Source organism: Limulus polyphemus, unplaced genomic scaffold, assembly GCF_000517525.1.
Source record: "Limulus polyphemus unplaced genomic scaffold, Limulus_polyphemus-2.1.2 Scaffold5465, whole genome shotgun sequence".
NCBI lineage: Eukaryota > Metazoa > Arthropoda > Merostomata > Xiphosura > Limulidae > Limulus > Limulus polyphemus.
The window spans coordinates 41,423-63,671 of record NW_013671075.1 but is presented as its reverse complement, the minus strand read 5'-3'; the positions used below and the strand labels follow the sequence as shown (position 1 = coordinate 63,671).

Sequence of the window (22,249 nt, the reverse complement as noted above, 5' to 3'; positions counted from 1 at the left end):
TTGTTTGGGTTTTTTCATCTAAAAAAAGCAACATTAATTTCTTGATGACCTAATATTAGTTTGGCTATGGTAAGAAAATCTGAATGAAAAGTAATAGATGGTGAAAAAAATCATACTCAACTGACAAAAGAGTTATTTTGAGTCGTAACCTTCCAATATTGATTATATTTTCAGAAAAAAAATGCTTTTTATTAATGTCAGCAATTTGAAAAGGGGTAGTTTCAAAATGCCTCTTAGCCATCCATTAAGTAAAACATTATATTTTGATTTTTATAATGTTTACTAAAGCTTTTATAAACAGATTATCTGTTTGGGATCATAGTATATTATTCATAAGGTGAATCATTGTCTTAGTAATAAATTAAGCTAAGTACTTCTACTATAAAGCTAGAATGTATTGTTTTTATAAAATATTAAATGTTCCTTATCTCATTAGCACAAGTGGTACAACCAATGGCAACATATCAACACATCCAATAAAATGGATGGGTGTTTCATCAAGCACCTCAGCAGTTCAAACATCTGTAAGTTTTCTCTGAAATGTGACATAAGTAGTTATGTATTCCATTATATAATGAGAAAGACTTTATCAACGAAATTGTTATGAGACTTAATTACTACAGTAATCAAAAGAGCTCCAACATTTAAGTCTTTTGTTAAATCTAATTAACTTAAGCAATTGGAAAACTGAACTAATTATTAACATTTTCTTTTACATTGAAAGTTGAAAAAAACACTTCACTAATAACACAGGTCTGTAATGGTTTTATTGTCTTGAAATTTTTTCATGTTCTACAGTAATTCCTTTACACTGAATCTGAAAATGATAACCATTTTTAACAAAATGTCATATGTACTTTTACATAAGTGAATCACTTGTTATGCTTAAAATGTTGACAACCACTGACTATAGATTTCTCTAGACCATTCGCAACATGAGAGTCTTATTGATTGTTCTAGAATCCATGAGAAACACACCACTAGTATATATACAGTTAACAGGTCATATGACATGTCATTTCTAGATAGTATTTGTTTGTTCATGCACTTTGACATTATTTTTTTTGTTTCAATATTATTTGTTTGTTTCTATGGCAATAAGAGGTTGTGTAAATTACCCAAACATATTCTGTTATATTTGTGGTAAATTTGTTGTAAAGAAACAAAAGCAAAACATTACAGAATTCATCAAAAAAGCATATTATGCATATTTTGGAATAAAACTTTGGGATCAAGATAAATCATGGGCACCGCATAAAGTTTGCACTGTTTGTTTTAAAGAGTTGAGACAATGGATAATAGGTAAGAAAAAGTCTTTGTCTTTTGGAATTCCAGTGGTATGGTGTGGGACTAGAAACCACGCAGATGACTGTTCTTTTTTCTCATGTAACATGCAGGGCTACATTACACAAAATAAAACGGAAATTTCTTATCCAAACCTTCACTCTGTTATAAGACCTGTTGCTTATGGACCTAATGTACCTGTACCTACTCCACCGGAGACTCTTGATACAGTTTCATCTGATGTCAGTAGAAATGATGATAGGAATTGTTTTCAACTTGAACTACAACTTTTCGTACAATGTGAAGTTAATGATTTGGTGAGAGATTTGGGCCTTCCAAAGGATTCTTCAGAGATTTTGGGGTCCAGACTTCAGGCTTAGAACGTACTTTATCCAGGGACATCATTTTACTGTTACAGAAATTGTGAGAAAGAGTTTATAACATACTTTTTGCAAGAAGGTTTACTGGTTTATTGTAACAATATTGCTGAATTAATACCAATGCTAGAAGCTACAGTCTATGAATCAAGTGAGTGGCAATTGTTCATTGATTCCTCCAAAAGAAGTCTAAAATGTGTTCTTCTTCACAATGGTAACATATATGCATTTGTTCCTATTGCTCATTCGGTTCACTTGAAGAAAACTTACGAAAAACTCAAACTTATTCTTAATGAGGTAAAATACAAAAGAACATGATTGGCTACTTTGTGGAGACTTAAAAGTTCTTTGTATGTTGTTGGGTCAAAATTCGGTTATACGACATTCCCATGTTTTTTGTGTGAATGGAATAGCAGAGCACGAAATTAGCACTGCATAAAGAAACAATGGCCACGCAGAGTCAGCCTAATACTAGGATTGAAAAACATTGAACATGAAAGTTTGGTTGACACAAAGTAAGTCCTATTACCTCCACTTCACATAAAACTGGACTTGATGAAGCAGTTTGTAAAGGCCTTAGACAAGGATGGCGACTGTTTCAAGTATCTGTGTGAGCAATTCCCAGCTCTTTCAGAAACAAAACTTAAAGAAGGGATTTTTACTGGGCCTCAGATTAGGAAATTGACTTTGGATGAATAGTTCGAAATGACATTGAGGAAAGTTGAAAAAGAAGCATGGATTGCCTTTAAAGATGTTATTGACAAGTTTTTAGGAAACAACAAGGACCCAAATTATGAAAATATTGTCAATAACATGCTCGATAAATTCAAAGTTCATTTCTTACACTCTCATATTGACTATTTTCCAGAAAATCTTGGCACAGTCAGCAAAGAACAAGGGGAAAGGTTTCATCAAGACATAAGGGAAATGGAGAAAATGTATCAGGGAAGGTGGAACATTAGCACAATGGCTGAGTACTGCCATTGAAATGAGATGCTCCAGATGCAATACATAAAAGAAAGACCACAATACATAGTTTTGAGACTAAAAGCTGTAGATTTCACAAAAAAATCAGGATGAATGAGATGCATATTTGTTTGACATCAATGTTCTTCCCTTTTCTTCGGTTTGTATTTTTCTTAACAAAAATAATAATAAAAAATTTTCATTGTGGTAAACAAAATAATTATTTGATCTAAATGAGAATTTTTTTCTTGTAAAAAAATCCTTACATGGTAGAAAAAAAATGAATATTATTTTCAAAATCTGCATAGCTGAATTATAGGAAATCCATTATTAAAACTAAACAACTTTTATGAAGTTTAAACTTGAAGGCCCATGTAGTTAGTTTTAGTAGGTGGCAGTATTCATAGTATTCTGGGCTAGTTTAGTTAGTTGTTATTTTTAGAAGATTAAATATTGAAATACACTGTTACAAGATCCTATAAAGATTGACCATCATGTAGAATCACAAATTTTTTTATTATTTATTCATTGAAGAAATTTACTCTACTAACACCATTAATTGAGAATGTACTAAAATTTAACAATCTATAAGAAATCACTTTTAGAATTGTAAGAAGTTCCAGCTCTAATAAACTAATCATTCTTTTTAAAGAATCTTGATAAATTTAAATAAAAACATGATTCAGTGCTTAAAATGTAAGAAAACAAGTTTTGAGTGAAATAAAACTACTCAGACAAATTTGAGAATAATTGTTTATTTGCTATTATTGATGTTGTTTTATGGCTAATAAAACAAGAATTAGTTTAAAATCAAGACTAAATCATAAAAATGCTAGTAACTGAAAGGGACTGGAGTGAAATTCCTTGAGTGAATTAGAACTTTCAAGGGTTTTTGAAATAATATAATAGATAATGTAATTTTAAACATATAAAGTAAATTAAAATGCAAATGTATCAGTCTAGAACTGTATTTGAGCAACTGTAATTAAATCTAAGACTTGTTGAAGATTATTTTGCATTATTGTTGTTGTCTTATCATGTATGGATTTAGAATCTAAACTCTTATGACTGACAAACCTTATTAGGATTCTATTAAATACATTATTAGTCACTAGTGAAAGTACCCATCTTCACATGGGTTATTAGGTTGATATGTTTTAGCAAGTGCATAAAATTTATCATCAAAGTAAAAATATCGATCCAATTTTAAACTTAAATTGTTTCTGAATTAAGGCATTTTCTGCTATATCACCAACGTTTTTAATTCAAAGTAAACCTCTTTAATCAATTGATACTCTAAATTAAGAAATCAACAAATATCATTCCAGTTTTGTTTATACATTTCATTTTATACTTTCAGTACATAGAATAACAACAATATTAGGTTATAATTTTGTTGCTAAGCAACATGACATAAAAGCTATTGTTGAAAAGCATTGTTACCAAAATGCATTGGCTTTTCTATATATTAGATGCTGTTATATAAGGAACCATTTCTTTTCTATGTGGTTTTTCACTAGCTTGCCTCATAAAAAAGATGTGCATGTGCACTCACATGTAGATAAGTAATACCCAGGTGCACACCCTCAGGGTTCACTTAGTATGGGTGCAAAATTTCAGGTTTATAGATTCATTGCTCTTGGAGCTAACTTGTTCATACACACACACAGACCTGCCCTTTTATTATTATAGATGAGGATACCCAGCTGATGATTCTATTTGATATAATTGTTGTAGGTTTTAGGTTACTGGCATTCTTGTTTAAGTATTTTTAGTCAATTTGTTATACTAGAATGTCTTTACTAAAGTGTATATTACTTGTAAATTATTTAACTTCTGATACCATATATCTGTATAGCTAATTTACTTTTGATTAGAAGTTTTTAATAAAAAGTATATTTTTTCAATTGTATCAGATATACCATGGGTTGATTTGTTGCAAAATATTTTTTAATCGAAGGTGAAATGCCCATAAAAACATACAATTATTAGGATATGCAAAACATATAAAAATTAAATTTGTTTTCAAATCTACAAAAAGAAATCTCAAATTAATATTCTAATGTCAAATATAAGGATAAATAAAAAGATTTCTTGTTCCATTCTTGTAAGTATACAGGAACTTAAAGTTATCTAACACTTTATATTTTACTGAATACATTGACTTACCAGAAACTATGAAACATTTGAGTTAAAATAGTATATTAATGCTGAACTCTTAAATTTATTCTTATTAACCATAGATTGTTTTCTCTTTACATTACTTCAGTATTCATTAATTCTTTTAAATTCATACTACTCCCAACAGTTTGAAAAATATAGTTGAGGATACAAGTGTGGATTTAGTGTATCTGTATTTTCAGAAAGCATTTGACAAAGTTCCACATAAAAGGCTTGTTTGTAAAAACTTTTTATATATGTGTGTATAGGATACGTTAGTGCATTGGATGGAAAATTGGCTAGATGGAAGAAAGCACAGGGTTGTTATCAGTGGAGTTTAGTCAAACTGGATAATGTCATGAGTAGATTACTTCAGGGCACAGTGTTAAGACCTTGCCCTTTTTTATTTACATCAATGATATAGATGTAGGAGTGGTCAATACATTATTTAAATTTTCTGGTGACATTAAAGTTTTAGGTGTTGTTGGCTGTGAAGAGGATGCTTTTGCCTTACAATAAATTTTAAATTATTTTATGAGCTGGGCAATATATGTTGGATGGCTTTTAATAATAATAAATGCAAGGTAATGCATGTGGGATATCACAATTTGAATTATGAGTATAAATTTGATGGTAATAACCTTAACAGTGTTATGGAAGAAAAAGATCTTGTGTTATTGTTAATCAGTCTCTTAAGTCATCCAAGCTATATGCTATTGCTAGTGGTAGGGCAAATAGGATTTTAATTTGTATGTACAGAAATATTGAATAGTTTAAAAGATTGTAATGTCATTGTATGTGTTATTGAATAGGCCACATTTGAAGTATTGTGTTCAGAGGAGGGCTAGTAGGGTGATGCTTCATCTTTTTTTGTATTTAATGGTGAAAATGGTAAGACTTGGGGACACAAATATAAATTTTGGTCAGGAAGAAGTCATCTTCAGCTTTACTTTTTTAACAAGGTGGTTGGCTTTTTTTATAGTTTTAATTTAGTGGATAGGACAGCCTAAATAGATCAGAAGGTCCCTTGTTGTTCTTTAATGTTTTGTTATGTTAAAAATAAGTACATAACTACACACTTTTTTAATTCATAAGAATACAAAAAAATGAATGACTAAAGGCTTACAATGTTGTTAGTTGTGTATTTGATGCATAATATTTATACTAGGACTACAGTTAAATAAAAATATCAGAAAGAATCCATTTTTGGTTTGAGGACAGCCAAACATTCAGCTTGATAAACTACATTTTATAATGTGTACATATACTTTTTAGTACATTTAAGTATGCAAACGTAGCTTTTGTGTGGATGATAATTAATATCAAACCATAAGACTGGTGCTAAGAGCAATGTCCTTCAACAGTTTTTCAGATGATTTATAGAAGATACAGCCTTGTACATATGTAATGAGAAGGACCAGTCATGTAGTAGCACATGTCATCATACTGAGTAAATATCAGGTTTCTCTGAATCTTAAAAACCTTGGATAAAGCATAAGCTTGAAGGAAAAGTGGCTTAAAGAAAGAGCCCAGTAAAAGGGACAGTCTGTTGTACCATAAAAGCAAGTACACACACTGTGTTTGTGTTCACATTTGTGGTAATAAAGATTGTACATTTCTATTTTCCTATTTGTATCCAGTCTAGTTATTTCATACAACATAAGACCCAGTGAAGTAAGATTTTAGGTATTACTAAATAATTAATATCTTAAGAGAACCTCCTGTTATTCAGTGTACCTATCCAATGAAGCTCAAACTAATATTTAGTTCACCTGAATAGATCACAGACTGGATAGCTAAGGAAAGAGTTTAGTGTCATAACTGCAGATTATCATACTTGCAAAGTTTCCTATTAGCTACTGAAGCATATACAGCCACTTACTTGAACTTTATAACTAGGACATATAACTTAGAGAGAGAGAGAGTCAGTCACTGAATGGAAGTGATTGTCTGAGACAGTTGTCAAGTCTAGGAGAAGTTCCTGCCTGGATGTTGTATTTTTACAAATTCTGAGAAGGTCCATGATTTGGATCTCATTATGATCTAAGATCCAGATGATAGAGCTGCCAATATGTAAACCACCCAGATCTGTTCATTGAGTTCCTCTCCAAGGATTAACCTGGGTGCAAAGGAAATAAAATATGGATTTATGAGGTGTTTTGATGTCTGATGAGTCTAAGACTGGGTGAGATGGTCTGTACAGAACACTCAGACCAATGCCAATGAGAATAACTCAGACCCAGCTGTAGTTACAGCCACATGGGAATGGAAAGAGATTGGAAGCACCATTGGAAAATACCATATTCCAACCAGAGCCATCTTACCAGAAGGTGAGATGGCATTGAATTAAGTGAGTGGATCATGGGGTAGTGTTGAGTTTCTCAAAACTTATAGATATGCTGCCAGGCTGAACATGATCAAAGGGGAAGCTTGAGGTCCAGTAGAGCCAATGAATGTACTGCCAAGAGCAATTTGTTGCTTTATCACCCTGAATCAGGAGCCTACTACTACTCAGGGTGTCACAGCCCCTGAACATTCCTACTGTGCTGTGTTGACAGTGTTAAGGACACCTTGATTAGGAAGTCAGAAAAGATAGATTCTGGCTAATATCATGGGACTTCATGACCGAAGCAAAGCAGATTACTCCACTACAATCAAAGAAGACTTAGACCAAAATGTATGAACTCCAGAACAAGCCATCCAATGCTTGATTCTAAGTCTAGATGATTTGGCCTTAAACTACAATGAACATTTGGACAAGGAGTAGCTATGGAACTGTGAGACGGAAGGTTCAAACCATTGCAAAACAGATCAATCCATCAAGCTAAATTCAAAGCACAAAAGAGGGTTACCATAGAAAGCTTGAACTGTTATGTAGATTATCTTTGCCATTTGCATGATAAAGCTTACTCTGCATTGGCTTCAGTAGATTCTGGGATATCCGTATAGATACATTTTTGGAAGGGCTACTCAGTAAAATGATGCAACACCACCAGGAGTTGAGAGACCTCATTCTTAAAGAGGCAGTTTCCTTTGCAATGTAATCTCAAGTGGTAACATTGAAGCCTCTGCAGGTCCAATGGTCAAGCCTCCATTGAAAAGGGCCTGGGAGGTAATCCAGTGGTAGTCAAGTGTAGTCAAGTATTCTTGGCCACTCCACATACCATCATCACACATCATTCTTTCTTGTAACAGATTAGGGCATCCACCAAGAGGGCTCTGGCCAAGGTGCAGAACATCATGAAAATCACAGTTATAGCAAATTGTTGAACACCTGCAGCATTGAAGGATTTTTTTTTTGCAGGGCTGAAGTAGGACAAAGATGGTTGGGTTTCATGGCTGCATTAGGTGATTGTATTTATCATATGTTTTCTTTGGTTTTATTTCAAATAGTTTATATATACACATGTATCTCTACATATTTTTGAATTTTTATTATTTCCTGGGTGTTTGATTTGAGTAAAATGCTATGTACATAAAGATACTTCTGCATTTTCTGTTTATCATAGTTTCATCTAATTTTATTGTCATGTTAAAGGGTCAATTTTAATATGTATGTTGTGGATGTAATTTCATAGCATAGCTTCAGTTTAATTATTAGAAAGTGCCTTTCTATATTTGTAAGTTTATTAGTTTTCAATGTGAAACCTTGTTACTTTAGAACACAATTGAAAAGACAAATTATTTCTTCTCTACTCTGTTATTACAATACAATCTATTATAATTTCACTTTAAAAATCGCCAATATATGCTCTTTATGGCTAAACTCACAATCACTTAGTCTAGATCTATCTTTCTAACTACATCTTTGATGCATATTTATATCCAGACAGAGGTCTAGAATGTTCCACTCACTACTAGATATTATGATGCAATAATGCTCAAATAAAACAATGAGATAAACTCAGAAGGTTCTAGTAACACGATGCAATAATATAACAATCACCAATTCATAAATATTGAATTACACAATATATGATTCACAAAAAGTTATCTAAACAAACCTGCAATAAACTATCACTCTAAAAATAACTATGTTTAATATTTGGGCAATATATACTATCTATGTCATAACACTTGTATTAAACTTAAACTGAAACAGTCATGTATCTGACAAAGTCTAGTAAAACAGTCATTCCATAAAAGCAAGTACAGTGTGTTTGTGTTTCACATTTGTGGTAATAAAGACTGTGCATTTCATATTTAGTTTTCTCTAGTCTAGTTAGTTAATCCATTCAACATGACAACTCAGTTATGGAAATTTTCTGTCATTCAGTGGACCTATCCAGTGATGACAGATGTTCAAACTTATATTCAGTTCACCGGAATATATCACAGGGCGTTGTAGTGTAGAGTATTACATAATAGAGAAGATCTACAATAAAGAGGAATTTTGTTCAGAATAGAAAATTTTGTAAAAGTATAAAATATATAAAATTCATTGTTAAAGTCTGCAAGAAAGTGTTGTTAGTGTGGGAGAGATGATAAAAGTATATCATTCTTAAAACTTCTGACAAGACAAAAGAAATTTGAAATAGATGCTTTAAAAGAATAAAATATATTTATGGAACACAAATGATTGTAAGAATTAAGTATTTGCCTTTCCAATCATATAGCAAGTTCAATGAAAAGATTGTCATTTTAAAATAATTATTTTTTTACAATTTAAGAATATATATATAGTACCTAAATAACTGACTAATTATTAATATAGTTATATAATGGACCAGACTTGCTGTACATTTGTCACTAAGTGAAAAATACCTTGTATTAAATATCTTTTGAATTTTTCAAATATATTTTATAGATTGATTATTTACCATGCAATACATGTAATACCTTAGTTCTGACAAAATAAAACTTGAAGCATTTTCATACTGTTATCACTTTGTAACTAAGCCTCAGATGTCACCAGTTTAACTGATATTATTTTAACAACTCCTCCCATGATTAATTAGCTACAATTATATATTTTTCTTATAGTGTTATATAAAGGTTAAAAATTAATTTGTTTATCATTAAGTACATTAAATAAACATTAATAGAGATAAACTGCTTGACCTGAATTTGGTGAAATAATAACAAAGATAGCTTTAGGGAAAATTTTGCTCCTTGGTTTTCTCTCAGAAATTATCTAAAGTTAAAACTAAGGATCACTAAAAATCATAAAAGATCAGTTAAATAAATGCAGTATGGAACATGAAGATTAATACTTTGATCTAAGTTTTAGAACTGTTACATTTGGTGGATGTTTTCTAAAAGCCCAAATATTTTTATTAAAAAGGAATGAACAAAGCAAACTGAAACATAGCCAAACATAAGAAAACATCAACTTTAAATAGCATACAAAGACTGCAAGAGAGCAGCATTAAATAAAAATTTGTTAACATAAGTGTGACTAAAATTATTGTATAAATTTTTTTCAAAATAGTTTCATACTCAAAGTAGTGCAAGTTTCTGCATCTCTATTTTTTTCTCTGTTGACCAGTTCTCCTTGGACTATAAGCATTCTTCAACTCATGAAGAGAGTATGAATAACAACAATGGTATGTTGAATAGCCAGAAAGAAACATTTCAAGATCATCCTTTTAAACGAAAGATAAATGGAACAAACTTAAGTCTTGGTGAGTTATCTTTTCTTATAAAACATTTGTTAGATCATTATGCAATGAAGTTGATTGAGTAGGGACTGATTTATAAATCATACCTAATAACTGATCACTGTGACCAAAATACTCACAGTTGCAAACAGTTTCGTATCTATCATCATGGTATGTTGCACTGGCAATTAATTAATGTAGTAATAGCAAGTTCAATTTAGTGCATTTCATTAGGAAAGTACAACATGAAATTCTGGTACTCTTTTTTCAGAAAGACTAAAAACAAAATATATTTTATATCAACATCTTATATTTCTTAGACAAAGGAAGTTTGTTTCAGTTACTTAGGTATTTTTTGTTGTTGGAGAAAGTTTTATTTGAGATTTTAGATTGTCATGTCTGGGATTCTCTGTATTAAATTACATATACAGCCACTCATGTAAATCTCTAAATCTTTGCTCTCAGATGTTATTTAAGTTATGTACATCCAGGCATTAATTGTTAATATTGTACCATAGTGAAAGGTATAGGAATTGATGCTCCTCACTCAGCAAGCTTAGACATCACCTCTCATGATTCTTAACTTCAAATAAAATATACTTAGACTACATTTAGTCATGATATCTTCAAAAACCAACACAAAAGTATCAACTCAAACTTACTGAATGGAGCTTATCAATAGTATTTTAGGGAGGAATTTCTTTTTATTTTTCATCTTAGAATAGTTTCAAAACATTTGAAACCCCCATTCAGAATCAAAACTTTATGTATGGTTTAAATTATATAAATCCCCGGTGTTAATTCTCAAGTACATTTTCAACAGTATAAAGCAAAGTTGAACATAAAATGTTCCTTAAAAATGAGATTGTCATAAAATCAGTAAATTTCATTTCCATGTAAATGTAGCAAAACATAAGATGTCATTCATGTGATATTCTGCTTTTTGATATATGTAATAATCGTAATTTAGTTTGAAGTTTTGAAACAGTAAGCGGTGTAATTTAATTTGATGATAATCTAAATATTTTAAAATGTGTTTACAGCATCTCAAAGAAGACAAGAATGCCAAAATATTATTTTGTAATACATACTGATTTTTACAAAAACTAATCTTATTTCCCATAGGTTCTAAAAAGTCATCTATTCTACTTAATCATCAGGTGGATTCTGACTTTATAATAAAAAGTAGATTGAGCAAAGCCAGGGAAGATAAGGAAAGCATTGATAAATTAAGGAAAGTGAGTTTGAAGTATTTATCTTGAATAATCTAGTATTTTAAGAACCCATGAGTGAAAGCAAAGTGAAATACGTTATAGTGTGTTAAACACACAGTATCTAATATATCCAGTGCCAATGAGGCTTTTCACCCAATACCAGGGATCATCAGATCAGCTAATATATGACAGACATAGTACGGTAGTAGGGTAGGTACTGTATGTATCATAAATTTTCATGAACAACAACTGGGTGCGATTCAAATTAAACAAGTGAATTGTAATTATTATCCATTTTTATCCGTCATTTACTATTCAGATTTCAGGTAAGAATGACATAGCACATCAATTTATCGAATCGCCCAGAATTTCATACCAAAATTTAAAAAATTAAGAAAGAAAGAGATTATAGATTTTTGTACATAATAAGATTAAAGATAAATGAGTATTCAGTAATTAATAAATATGTCAACACATATATTTAACAGACCTTAAAAATAGATATATTGAAGCAAACATTCATATTTAAAAAATAAGGATGCATTAAAACTAAAAGCATACACAAACAAAGCACACAAATTTTATTGATAACTTAAAATGGCAAATGAAATCACTAATTACAAAATATTCATACCTCCACTCCCACTTATAGCTATTACCCTACCACCAGGGTTTCATCTTTGCCCATCGAAGCATTGGTCTGATTTTTTCTTGCTTACTTGTATCTTATAGAACCAACTCAATTGTTCTTGGCAATATATGTCGTTTGATACTCTCCACCTATGTCAATACTCCCTCTATCCTGGTACTGTATATAAGCACCTCATTCAGATAATTTGATCACTTTTTCTCTACAAAGTGTCACTAACAGATTTCCCAGTATTATGATACCTTGGACATTATCGTGTTATCTAGTTGATTTTGTAACAATAATAATAACTAAAAGAAAAAATAATCATTTCCTCTACCAGTTGGGAAGCTGGTTATGGTATGAATTCCTGGATAATTACTTCCAGCACGGAGGTCAATTGGGTCTGGATCTCACCTCTGCTGATATCTAGCATCGCACAACTATTGGGGTGGGGTGTCACTCTTGGTTGAGACTGTCAGTGATCTTATTCGTAGTGAGGTGGAGACATATATTTGGATCTGTGGTGGTCCTCTGGGGGTTTCTGAGGCTGCATTTGAGGGTGATTCTCGACATTTTTGAGAGACTTTAAATTAGAATTTTCCTGTACCTTCTGTTAGTCTGTTGGATTTTCAACCCCCTGTGAGTCAGTGGTAAGTTTAAGGACTCACAGTGCTGGGGTCTGGGGTTCAATTCATTAGAATGGATTAGGCAGATGGCCAGCAATTGCTTTGCTCTTACAAAACAACTTACATTACCTCACAAGATGCTGTTCCAAACAATGATATTCGCCATGGTCTTTAAATGACCTAGGAAAAACAAAAAGGAGACCACTTTGGGATAAGCTGCCTTTGATTTTTCTTCTGTTGGTTCTTCGAGTGTGTGATGTTTTGGGCCTTTTCCCAGTTGTTTTTGAGCCAGCAACTTAATTGATGGCTGAAAGATCTGGGAGCGATTTTTTTTTTCCATACACGGAAATTATGGTTCATGCTGGAAGGTTTACTTCTTAGTTACGTAAATGGACAATTAATATTTATACAACACTTCGTCGGAACTTCATGATTTCGCCTACCACCACCAGATAGAGACATTTTTGTGACTTTCAAATAATTTCTGCATCTCGAATTTCAGGGTTCTAATGCAGAGTTTGCAGATCACCTATATAAGTCCATGTCCCCTGATGGGACAGGGTAAGTCTATGTCTGTGGACTTACAATTCACCTTCAACATTTTGTTTCCTTTCAAATCTTTGTTAGAACACTCTCAGGATCACCAGTTTCATTGAGGATGAGCTGGATCCATTGTTAGCATGCATGTTGGTTCAATTTTTGGCTTTTACATTCCTCCCGGTTGTTGTTGGAATCTTTAATTTAATCGGCTTCTACAGGGGTTCATAGTTCCGCCCCTATTCATGTGTACTGATCCCTGACATCAGATCCTTGGTACATTGGTACTCAGAATAGATTTTGTCTATATCCAAGGTTTCCACTGCTTAGTTGGAATGCCATCAGCATCGGTGAATATTGTATACTTTCAGGTGCCGTGGGCCGTGGTTTCAAGATTTTCTGGATATCTGATAACCTTACCCATTGGTCCAGAAGCTCTACAGGTCCTTGAGTCACAATTGGTCATTCAGTTCACATCTTCCCCACTATTATCCACCCAATCTGTAGGGTTTCAATCTCCTGCAGTTCATTGGGTTTTGGAACTTGGTTCTAGGGTTATCTGACTCTGGTTGGTCTGGGGTAGTGAGAGTGTCGGGCTAGTTTTTCAGAATTTTATTCCTGTTAGTTGTTGGGCCTATTAAGACAGGAGACTGGTGTTCAGTCATCAATCTTCCTTGTCTATATCAATGCTAGATTCTCCAAGGTTCACAAGTTAATCATTCCTCAATCTGTGTTGATTTTTTTACTGGGATTGTAGATGTCCAACTTGGTTTTAGTTGGCTCCTATCTGCACTTTGCCTTAGCAGTGGAGTCCCACCACTGTTATCATTTGTGGTGCACAAGGGTCAGGTACTGCAGTTCTGTTTTTGTTTTCATTTGGCCTCGTATATGCTTAATGTGGGTTCTGCTGTATTGTATGAGTTTTCTTGTCCATTTTATTCCATTGTACTGTACACACACCATTCTATGGATGATTGGTTACTGCTGACAACATCTCATCAATTGTTAGACCATCACATCCTGATTCTGCTTTCAGATACAACCCAGGCAGGCTTCTCTTTTGGGACTGTGAAATCTATTCTTGCTTCAGTTCAATATGTCATCAGTCTGGGTATTTTTTATTTTTCATCTCTTCTCTCAGTCAGACTCAGCTGTCTCCCATCCTTCTCAATGCTATAGAATAGAATGCCACACTATTACTCACCTCTTTTTCTCCCACTGCATGGATAGTTCTTTCTCTTCTGGGAATGTGGACATCACTTGAATCCTTTGTGCCTTTGGGACGAGAACACATGTAATCCTTTTATTGGTCTTTAAGTTACCAGGGATCATACACATCTATTTCCTGGTTTCCCTAGTCGAGATCATTCTTCAATCTCGAGGGGTTGTTAAGTTAGGACGCTACTACATTGTAAAGGGACCTCCTAGGGAAGGTTCTGTATTTTCAGTTTACCTCCTCTGGAATCTGAACATCCACTCACGTGTTTGCCGTGCATGGCAACCCATGAAGGAGAGAATCCTGATAGTTGAGTGGTGTCTGGGACACTGCAACACACCACTTTGGCCTTGAATTCCTATAGATAGATGGCCTTGTGGTGGCCCCCACAGGGTCAGTTGGCTGGTTCTGTTTGGCTAGGGTCAAATGAGTACCAGTGTTGGGCATTCTCCACAGGTTTTATGAACAATGTGTGTTATGCTGGTGTTTGGGTATATTACTTACAAAACTCTGGTGTTGCTGCAGTTTCCTTGTTTGGCATTGTAGTACGTTCTCTCGTAGGACTCCATGATAGGTGGGGTCAGTGGGCACTGAATCATTTTCCTTTTATTATGGATACCCCAAATCCTCAAAATATAATAAAAAACAGCTGATTGGTAAATGACCACATCATGAAGACTCAGAACAGCAATCTTAAACCTATTTTGAACCTGTACCTCATTTTGTAATCATACATTCCTTGTTGGACAAACCTTTTGGGCAAATGTCTCCCTTTTAATCAGAAGGAATTAGAGAGGCTATGTTCTGGGGACATCTTGGTGGAAACATCTACCCCAAAACACAGCAAACTCCTCTTGAATTCGAAGGCCTTTTGGGGATATACCCATTAAGATTACTCCCCATGCTACTTTGAATTCCTCACAAGGAGTTATTGTTGAGAGGGATTTAAAGAACATCCCCGAGTCATAGATCCTTGCTTGTTTCTACTTTTATTTTGTTATGGTTTTGCTTACCATTCATTTATTATTCCTTCTATCATTTAGTTGAATTATGAATCTTTAGTTATATTAAAGCACTAACTCACCTTTGATCTAGAGCACCTTGATTTTGAGTATGTGCATGTATATATTATGAAACTGACACAAGTTTCCCCTAGTGATGACATACAGATATTAATGTTGTGAAAGATTATGTAGATTTATAGTAATTTATAGTCATGAGATGTAACTTTGTTGCCTAACCACTAAATAAAAAGCCTTCCTTGGTCTTCAAAATGACTTGGGTCATGAGATATAGTTGGAAAGAATTTTTGTTATTTATTACTGAATATTGTTTTGATATTGAGAAGTGGTTTAATTTTGGAACATTGTGTTATTCTCAGATGAATTAAGTTTTTCTTCATCTGGTTCTCTTTCCTAATTCCTCTGATATTTATTGAAATTAATAACATTGAGATTAATATTGTATTGTTTATTTACCTAGTCCTGGATTTACTAATTGTTTTTTTAATGATAAAATTTGTTTTCTAATCATTTGAAAGTTTTCTTTGGAATTCTGTTGTTATAGTTAATAAACTGTTTTTATTTGACCATGCTTGTAGAAGCATTTTGTTTGGTCCGTTACAAATTATGATGTTCATTGTGTAATATATGCATTGTAAAGCATGCATATACAATAAAGGAAGGATATATTATAATTGGGTTGTTATACATAAAGGAATGAGGATACTTAGCTTTTTGTAATGTATTTTGTTATCTTGCACCCTAATAAACCAGTCCACCTCAGTTCTGCTCATGCCAGAAGGTATAATATCTACAGACTGTGAAGCTGATATTTGGTGGTTCATGTGTTATTTCTACCAATAAAAAATCACTCTGGACTTTTGCAGTTTAGGTGTGTTAACTATACAAGTGATTGTCAAATCTTGTTATTTGGTCTGACAAAAGTAGCCCAAAAATTGATGATTGGTGGTATTGACTAACTGCTTTATGTCTAGTCTATCAGTTCAAAATTAAGAACAACCAGAGCAGGTATCCCTCAAGTAGCTTTGCATGAAATCCAGCAAACAGAAAAATCACTAATAGCATTAATATAAAAGCAGAGATATTCTCATTATATTTGGCAGTTGTCTGTTTTGAAAAGGCTATAAGATACTTTTATTATGATTTTTTGATATAATTACTGATGTAATGATTAACAAAACATTTCTTGATAGTGTATATACATCATTATATGTGTATAAAGTTATTAGTTGAATCTCAAATATATCATCATCAGAGCCTTTATATTGTTTAAGTGATACTGACATCTGACATTTTCCCTTGAACTTCCTCGTACCTATTTTTTAAAAGAGTGCGTTAACTTATAACAGTTATTAGTTACCACTGAAGTAGGCCTGTGTCCAAAATTTTGAGATTGTTTTGTTCAGGGCTTATTAATATAATAAAAATTGAAAATTAGTTCAATAGAAAGTTTGATTTGTGTGTTTTAAGTACATTATTTTATATTGAAGCTTAGCTGTTTTTTTAATAGTTTCCAGTTTATACTTTAGTTTCAACTGTGGTCATATTTACTGAGAAATGCATGATAAAGTAACTATAGTTTTTATGTCCTGAGTTTTTAAACACAACATCCATTTAAAATATACATGTGCATAGTATAGTAAACAGGAATATGCACTTTGTTATCAAAAGTATTGGGACAAAACAACTTGAGAAAGGATTTTGTGTTTCATTTGTGGGACTAGACTTTATTAAGAATTGACCCACCTTTAGAATTGTAATCACAAACTGAACTCTCTTTATTAACACTTCTAACCAACCATTGTAACATATCCCATAGAATTTACTTCATGCTTTTGAAAACAGCTCAAGTATAGTGAAACTTTGGAGTTTTCCTTTTCAGAGCTATTGTTATATATATATATACACTACTTAAATGACTTAGATGTGCAAATGTCTGTTTTTTTATAACTGTTTCATTTTTCTCTTAACATGAACTAGATAATAAAGAATGAATTAAACATAACCTTACCAAATGACTTGGGAGGAGCACTTCGTGATGGAATATTGCTATGTCAGCTGATGAACCATCTTTATCCACAGTCACTAGTGAATATTGATATGCCTTCTGTTACAATGGTGAGTAATTTCTGTATTTGGAAATTCAGATTCTGTGTTTTTATTTAATATAGCTAGGCCTAATAGTATTTTGTTTTTTCTGTCTTGCTTATAAATTTTGTGTTTTCTTTTAAACTTGGTTAGACTTGTACTTGGTTTGTCCTATTTTGTGAAACTAATTTTCACCAGCTTACACATTTAATGGTCAAATTTGTTTGACAGCTATTAAGTAACCAGCAGTTTTTACAAGTATAGCTTTTAAAATAATTGGGAGTTAGAGATTGTGATTTGATGTATTTTGATCATCCTAGTTGTACTATTTAGTTTACACATGCATTATGTTAATTTTTGTACATTACATATGTGTACACAACTGTAAATTATGTACTTTCTTCCAGCCACTATTTGATGTATTCTTCACCAAGTATTTGAAGAAAGATATTATTCTTAAATCACATGCATGGCCTTTTGGATAGGGTACTCAACTCGCATTCTGTGGGTTGCAGTTCAAATCCTCATTATTGAACATGCTTCTTGACTAATACCCATGTGACTGACCTCAAAACTACATGGATTAAGGTTGATTGAAGAATAAACTATTCTTGAACCACATGCATAAAGTTTTTAGTGAGGGAGATCATAATATGTATTCCTGAACATTATATATATATATTGGGAATCCAGATTTACGGAAACTGGAGTTGTCACTAAATAAGATGTTTAGATGGGCAATTAAAACAAAAATCCTATTCAATCTTTTAATTATTTAGTACTTGTGAATTAGTTAATTGTCATAATAAAAATAAATAAAAAGTAGATTAGGAATGTTATCATGTAGATTCAAAAAAATTTGAAGATTGAATGTTAATAAATTTGCTTTAAAATACCAAGTTCCAATTGAATATCTGCATAGAATGACACTAGGCTTTACACTTGTATAGATGGGTCTATACTAGAAGCTACAAATAAAGAGACAATCACATTTTAATTATCATAGTTATGGTCTTTCTCAACTTTACAGACTGTTGAATTTAAAAACAAACCTAATTTAACATGACATTTGAATTGAAAAAAAAAGATTAACAATATCAACAGTATTAGATTCATGTTTGTTTTAGATTTGATTTTTCTAAAAAAGTTAACATTTTCATGTAAGGAAAATGAGTTTCCGATAGATTCTCTCCACAAACAAGAAGAGCTTGATCCCTGTCATGTCTGCCTATGAGATTTTCATGCCACAAGCCTTGAGCTAACTCCCACTTAAAAATCATGTGTTTAACATGATCTGAGCTTGTGCATGATAACATCATCATGCTACAATAGCCCTTCACTAATAAGGGGTGTTACACAACCTCTTTGCACAGTAACTCCCCTTAAGCACTTGCAATTGAAATAACTTCATTCTTACACAAGGCAAGAAGAAAGTGTACCAGAAGTGGGGAAGATGGGTGTGAAGAGTATCTATGGGAAATGCTAGAATAGCTAGAATCCTATATTGAAATGGTGGAAGGGCTGGTGCAAACTTTAAACCTAGATGAGCTCCTTTCAGCCAGGATATACTCCAGTTAATATGCCCTACTCCTGCAGTGCGAGTCTGTCTACTTGAGTTGAGGTGAAATGCACACAGTATGGTCTGATTGTGCCCTAACCACAGTATACTTGATGACTTGGCTTGCCAACCACTTGCGTGTGAGTGCTTGGTTGGCCATGCAAAAATTCTGCCCTTTCCTGTGACACTTTGGGCTCTTTTGCCTTTCCCTTTGTTTCTTTCCAAGCGAATTTGATGGGTGACCTGCAATGCACAAACAGTGTCACCACTACCCTCATCCCACTGGTGCTATGAACAATCAGTGAGGAACTATTCCAAGTCCACCACCCCAGCAGCTAGGAACTGGTAAGTGGCAAGAAGGTGGGAGAATTTGCAGTGGGGAAACCATGGAGAAGTGCCTTAATCCCCATCATAGACCTGTTATAAAGGTCTTTACTGAAGACATTGCAGTGTGTGACCATGAAACTCTTATCTTTAAAAGCCGGCAAGCTTAAGCCAAAGAAGAAGGATACACTTACCTGGTGCTGGCTTTTTTCTGTGATAGTCCATGGAATGGTATGGTTTGAATTGGGGATTTGAATAGTTGTAATACCATGAGGATAATTCTAGTAGTTTTACAGAATATCCCATCTCAATATTGAGCACTGGTAGAGCCAGGATGGATGAGCTGAGCACTTTCCATCACCCCTGGCTCTATGCAGATTTTGAGAAATAAGCATACCTTGGAAGGCAACACCAGCCACCTGGCTGGATCCTATAAAGGGGAAAAGAGTAATGAAAATGAAAAAAGTACCTACCCCTTCTGAAAGACAATGTGTAGATTGAAGAATAGTAACTGGAGGGAGTCAAATTCCTGCAGGAGAAGAAGTAGCCAGATGATGAAGATAATGCAAGACAAATGTGTGGGGAGTCATCGAATGCCAGCCTGAAGGATCTTGTCCAAGGGTAGGTGAAAATGAGATGCAAGAGAGTGAGACAGGGGATGAATTTGATGTGATTAAATGTGATAAAGCCTAAAAGCATTCACATCCAGTGAAGAATACACTAACCAGGGGAGGTGGCAGACTCATCATGTAAGGGTAGAAGGTCAGATGTCTTTGAATGAAGGGGGGGGGTCCCAAGGTAGAAACAAACAATGATGGGAACTTTGAAAAGGAAACATACATGCCAAAGAACACCAAACAGCCAGAACCAGACACAGAAGGCAATCCAGGTACAACAATGACCACATGCAAGAAGAAAAAGAAAGATGTCATAAGAGAAAGGTGGTACAAAGAACAAGAAGCCAATGGCTCAAATGGGGCATGTATGAGAGCATGTAAATCCACATAAGATCCAAAACAGGCATGGGAATCTGTGGAATGAATTGGTGAAAAGGGAAGAATCATAACAAAGTGGAGTGGAAAATACAGGGGAATAAAACACCTGGCATTAATGGGAAGGATGAAATGTAGTGGACAATGTCACCTGATAACCAGTTTTGTTAAAGACGACAATCTATGGTTGAACAATCATGTGGAAAAAGGAAGAAAGGAGTGGCAAATTTGCCATTGTCGAAACACTCTCCACTTCTATTGATAGATAGACAAAGTCGAAGGATGAAAGGAATGGGATAAGAAGTGGCTACTTGATTGGAGAATCTGGCTCAAAGTGTGTTGCACTGGGCAAATCCCACATGTGAAGATGAAGGGATGACACCACTGAGTGAAAAAAAAGAGACGTGGGATGTTGGATTAATAGATGGGAGAACAGAACAGATGAAGAGGGGGCCTGGCTGCCAATTGATGAAGGAGAGAAACCGGCATTGTGCAGGCCAAAGAGATGCCACTAACAGGACCCAACATGGAGTATCTTGTATAAAAGCTAAGACACAAGGTCTTGAGGAGACGAAGAGGAGGACAGGCATACAGAAAGAGTAGTCCTAGCTAAGATCATCAATTGCCAGAGATGAAGGCTCAGGAACTGGGGACCAGAAGAGTGGAAGTTTGTCATTAAGAGGAATGTTAAAGGCATTAACGAGGAGTGTACCCAACCGAGAGCAAACCCAATGAAAAACCTGAGGGGGCGAGACAACTTCATGGATAGAATCTGATCCAGTTGAGAGAGATGATCCACAACCAGGTTTAGAGCTTCTGACACATGTCAAGCTACGAGATGTACTTGATGGAAATGAGCTCAAAAGCTGGTCCAACATATAGAAGCAAAGAGTCCTGGAATGGATAACCTTCTGATGGTTGATATACGAAATGAGGGAGGAATTGTTGGAGAGGATCATAACCAAACCCTTTTAATTAAGAGAAAGGGTAGGAAATGGGAATGTACACAAATAACTTCAAGAAGTTTAAGGAGCCTACATGCTCAAAGTCATATCATCATTGAGAGGTTAGTCCCAGTTCAACAGGAAAGCATTTGTGGAAAGATGGACTTCTAGTCAGGGGGCAGCAAAAGTAAGCCCACCATGGTACTGGCATGGTCGAGTAACCAGCACAAGTCCTTGAGAAGGACAGTAGATTCAGAGAAACATTCCACTGGTTCCACAACATCCATTGGAGAAGGTGCATGTGGGCGTGCCCCAAAGGAATGAGAGGTTTTTGAAGATCCAGAGTCCCCAAAAGCTAAAGAACCGTATGCTCAGGGTGTAAAACAGAAGTGCAAGTCTTGGTGACTAAACATTTCATTGCTCACAGACTAGGTGTTGAAGGCTGAGCACAACTGAGATAGGAGTTGAAAAACATGTCCATATGTACCAAATATTGGGTATGCATGAGAAAAGATTTAGAAGGCATGACTGGCCAGCCCAGCTGAGCAGCCTCATGCAGAAGGATGGAAGTTTGAGAGAGGTTGTCATCCTAAGAAGGGACAAGGAGCATGAGCAGATTTAATGATCAGCTAAAGCTGACCAGGCCCCTTTATATATATATATATATAGTTTTTAGAAATAAATTACTTAACTCTATTTATCTCTATTTA

General features: G+C 33.9%; 1 protein-coding gene across 1 annotated transcript in view; it reads left to right on the top strand.

Moving 5' to 3' along the window:
* The first annotated feature begins 84 nt into the window (after nt 1–84).
* Nucleotides 85–22,249, top strand: part of LOC106472608 (leucine-rich repeat and calponin homology domain-containing protein 1-like) — a 41,047-nt gene continuing 18,882 nt past the window's right edge. The window contains exons 1-4 of the mRNA XM_022401158.1: nt 85–524; nt 10,276–10,411; nt 11,513–11,625; nt 17,614–17,751. Coding sequence (XP_022256866.1) covers nt 393–524; nt 10,276–10,411; nt 11,513–11,625; nt 17,614–17,751 — 519 coding nt within the window. The 5' untranslated portion in view covers nt 85–392. The remainder of the gene's footprint in view (nt 525–10,275; nt 10,412–11,512; nt 11,626–17,613; nt 17,752–22,249) is intronic.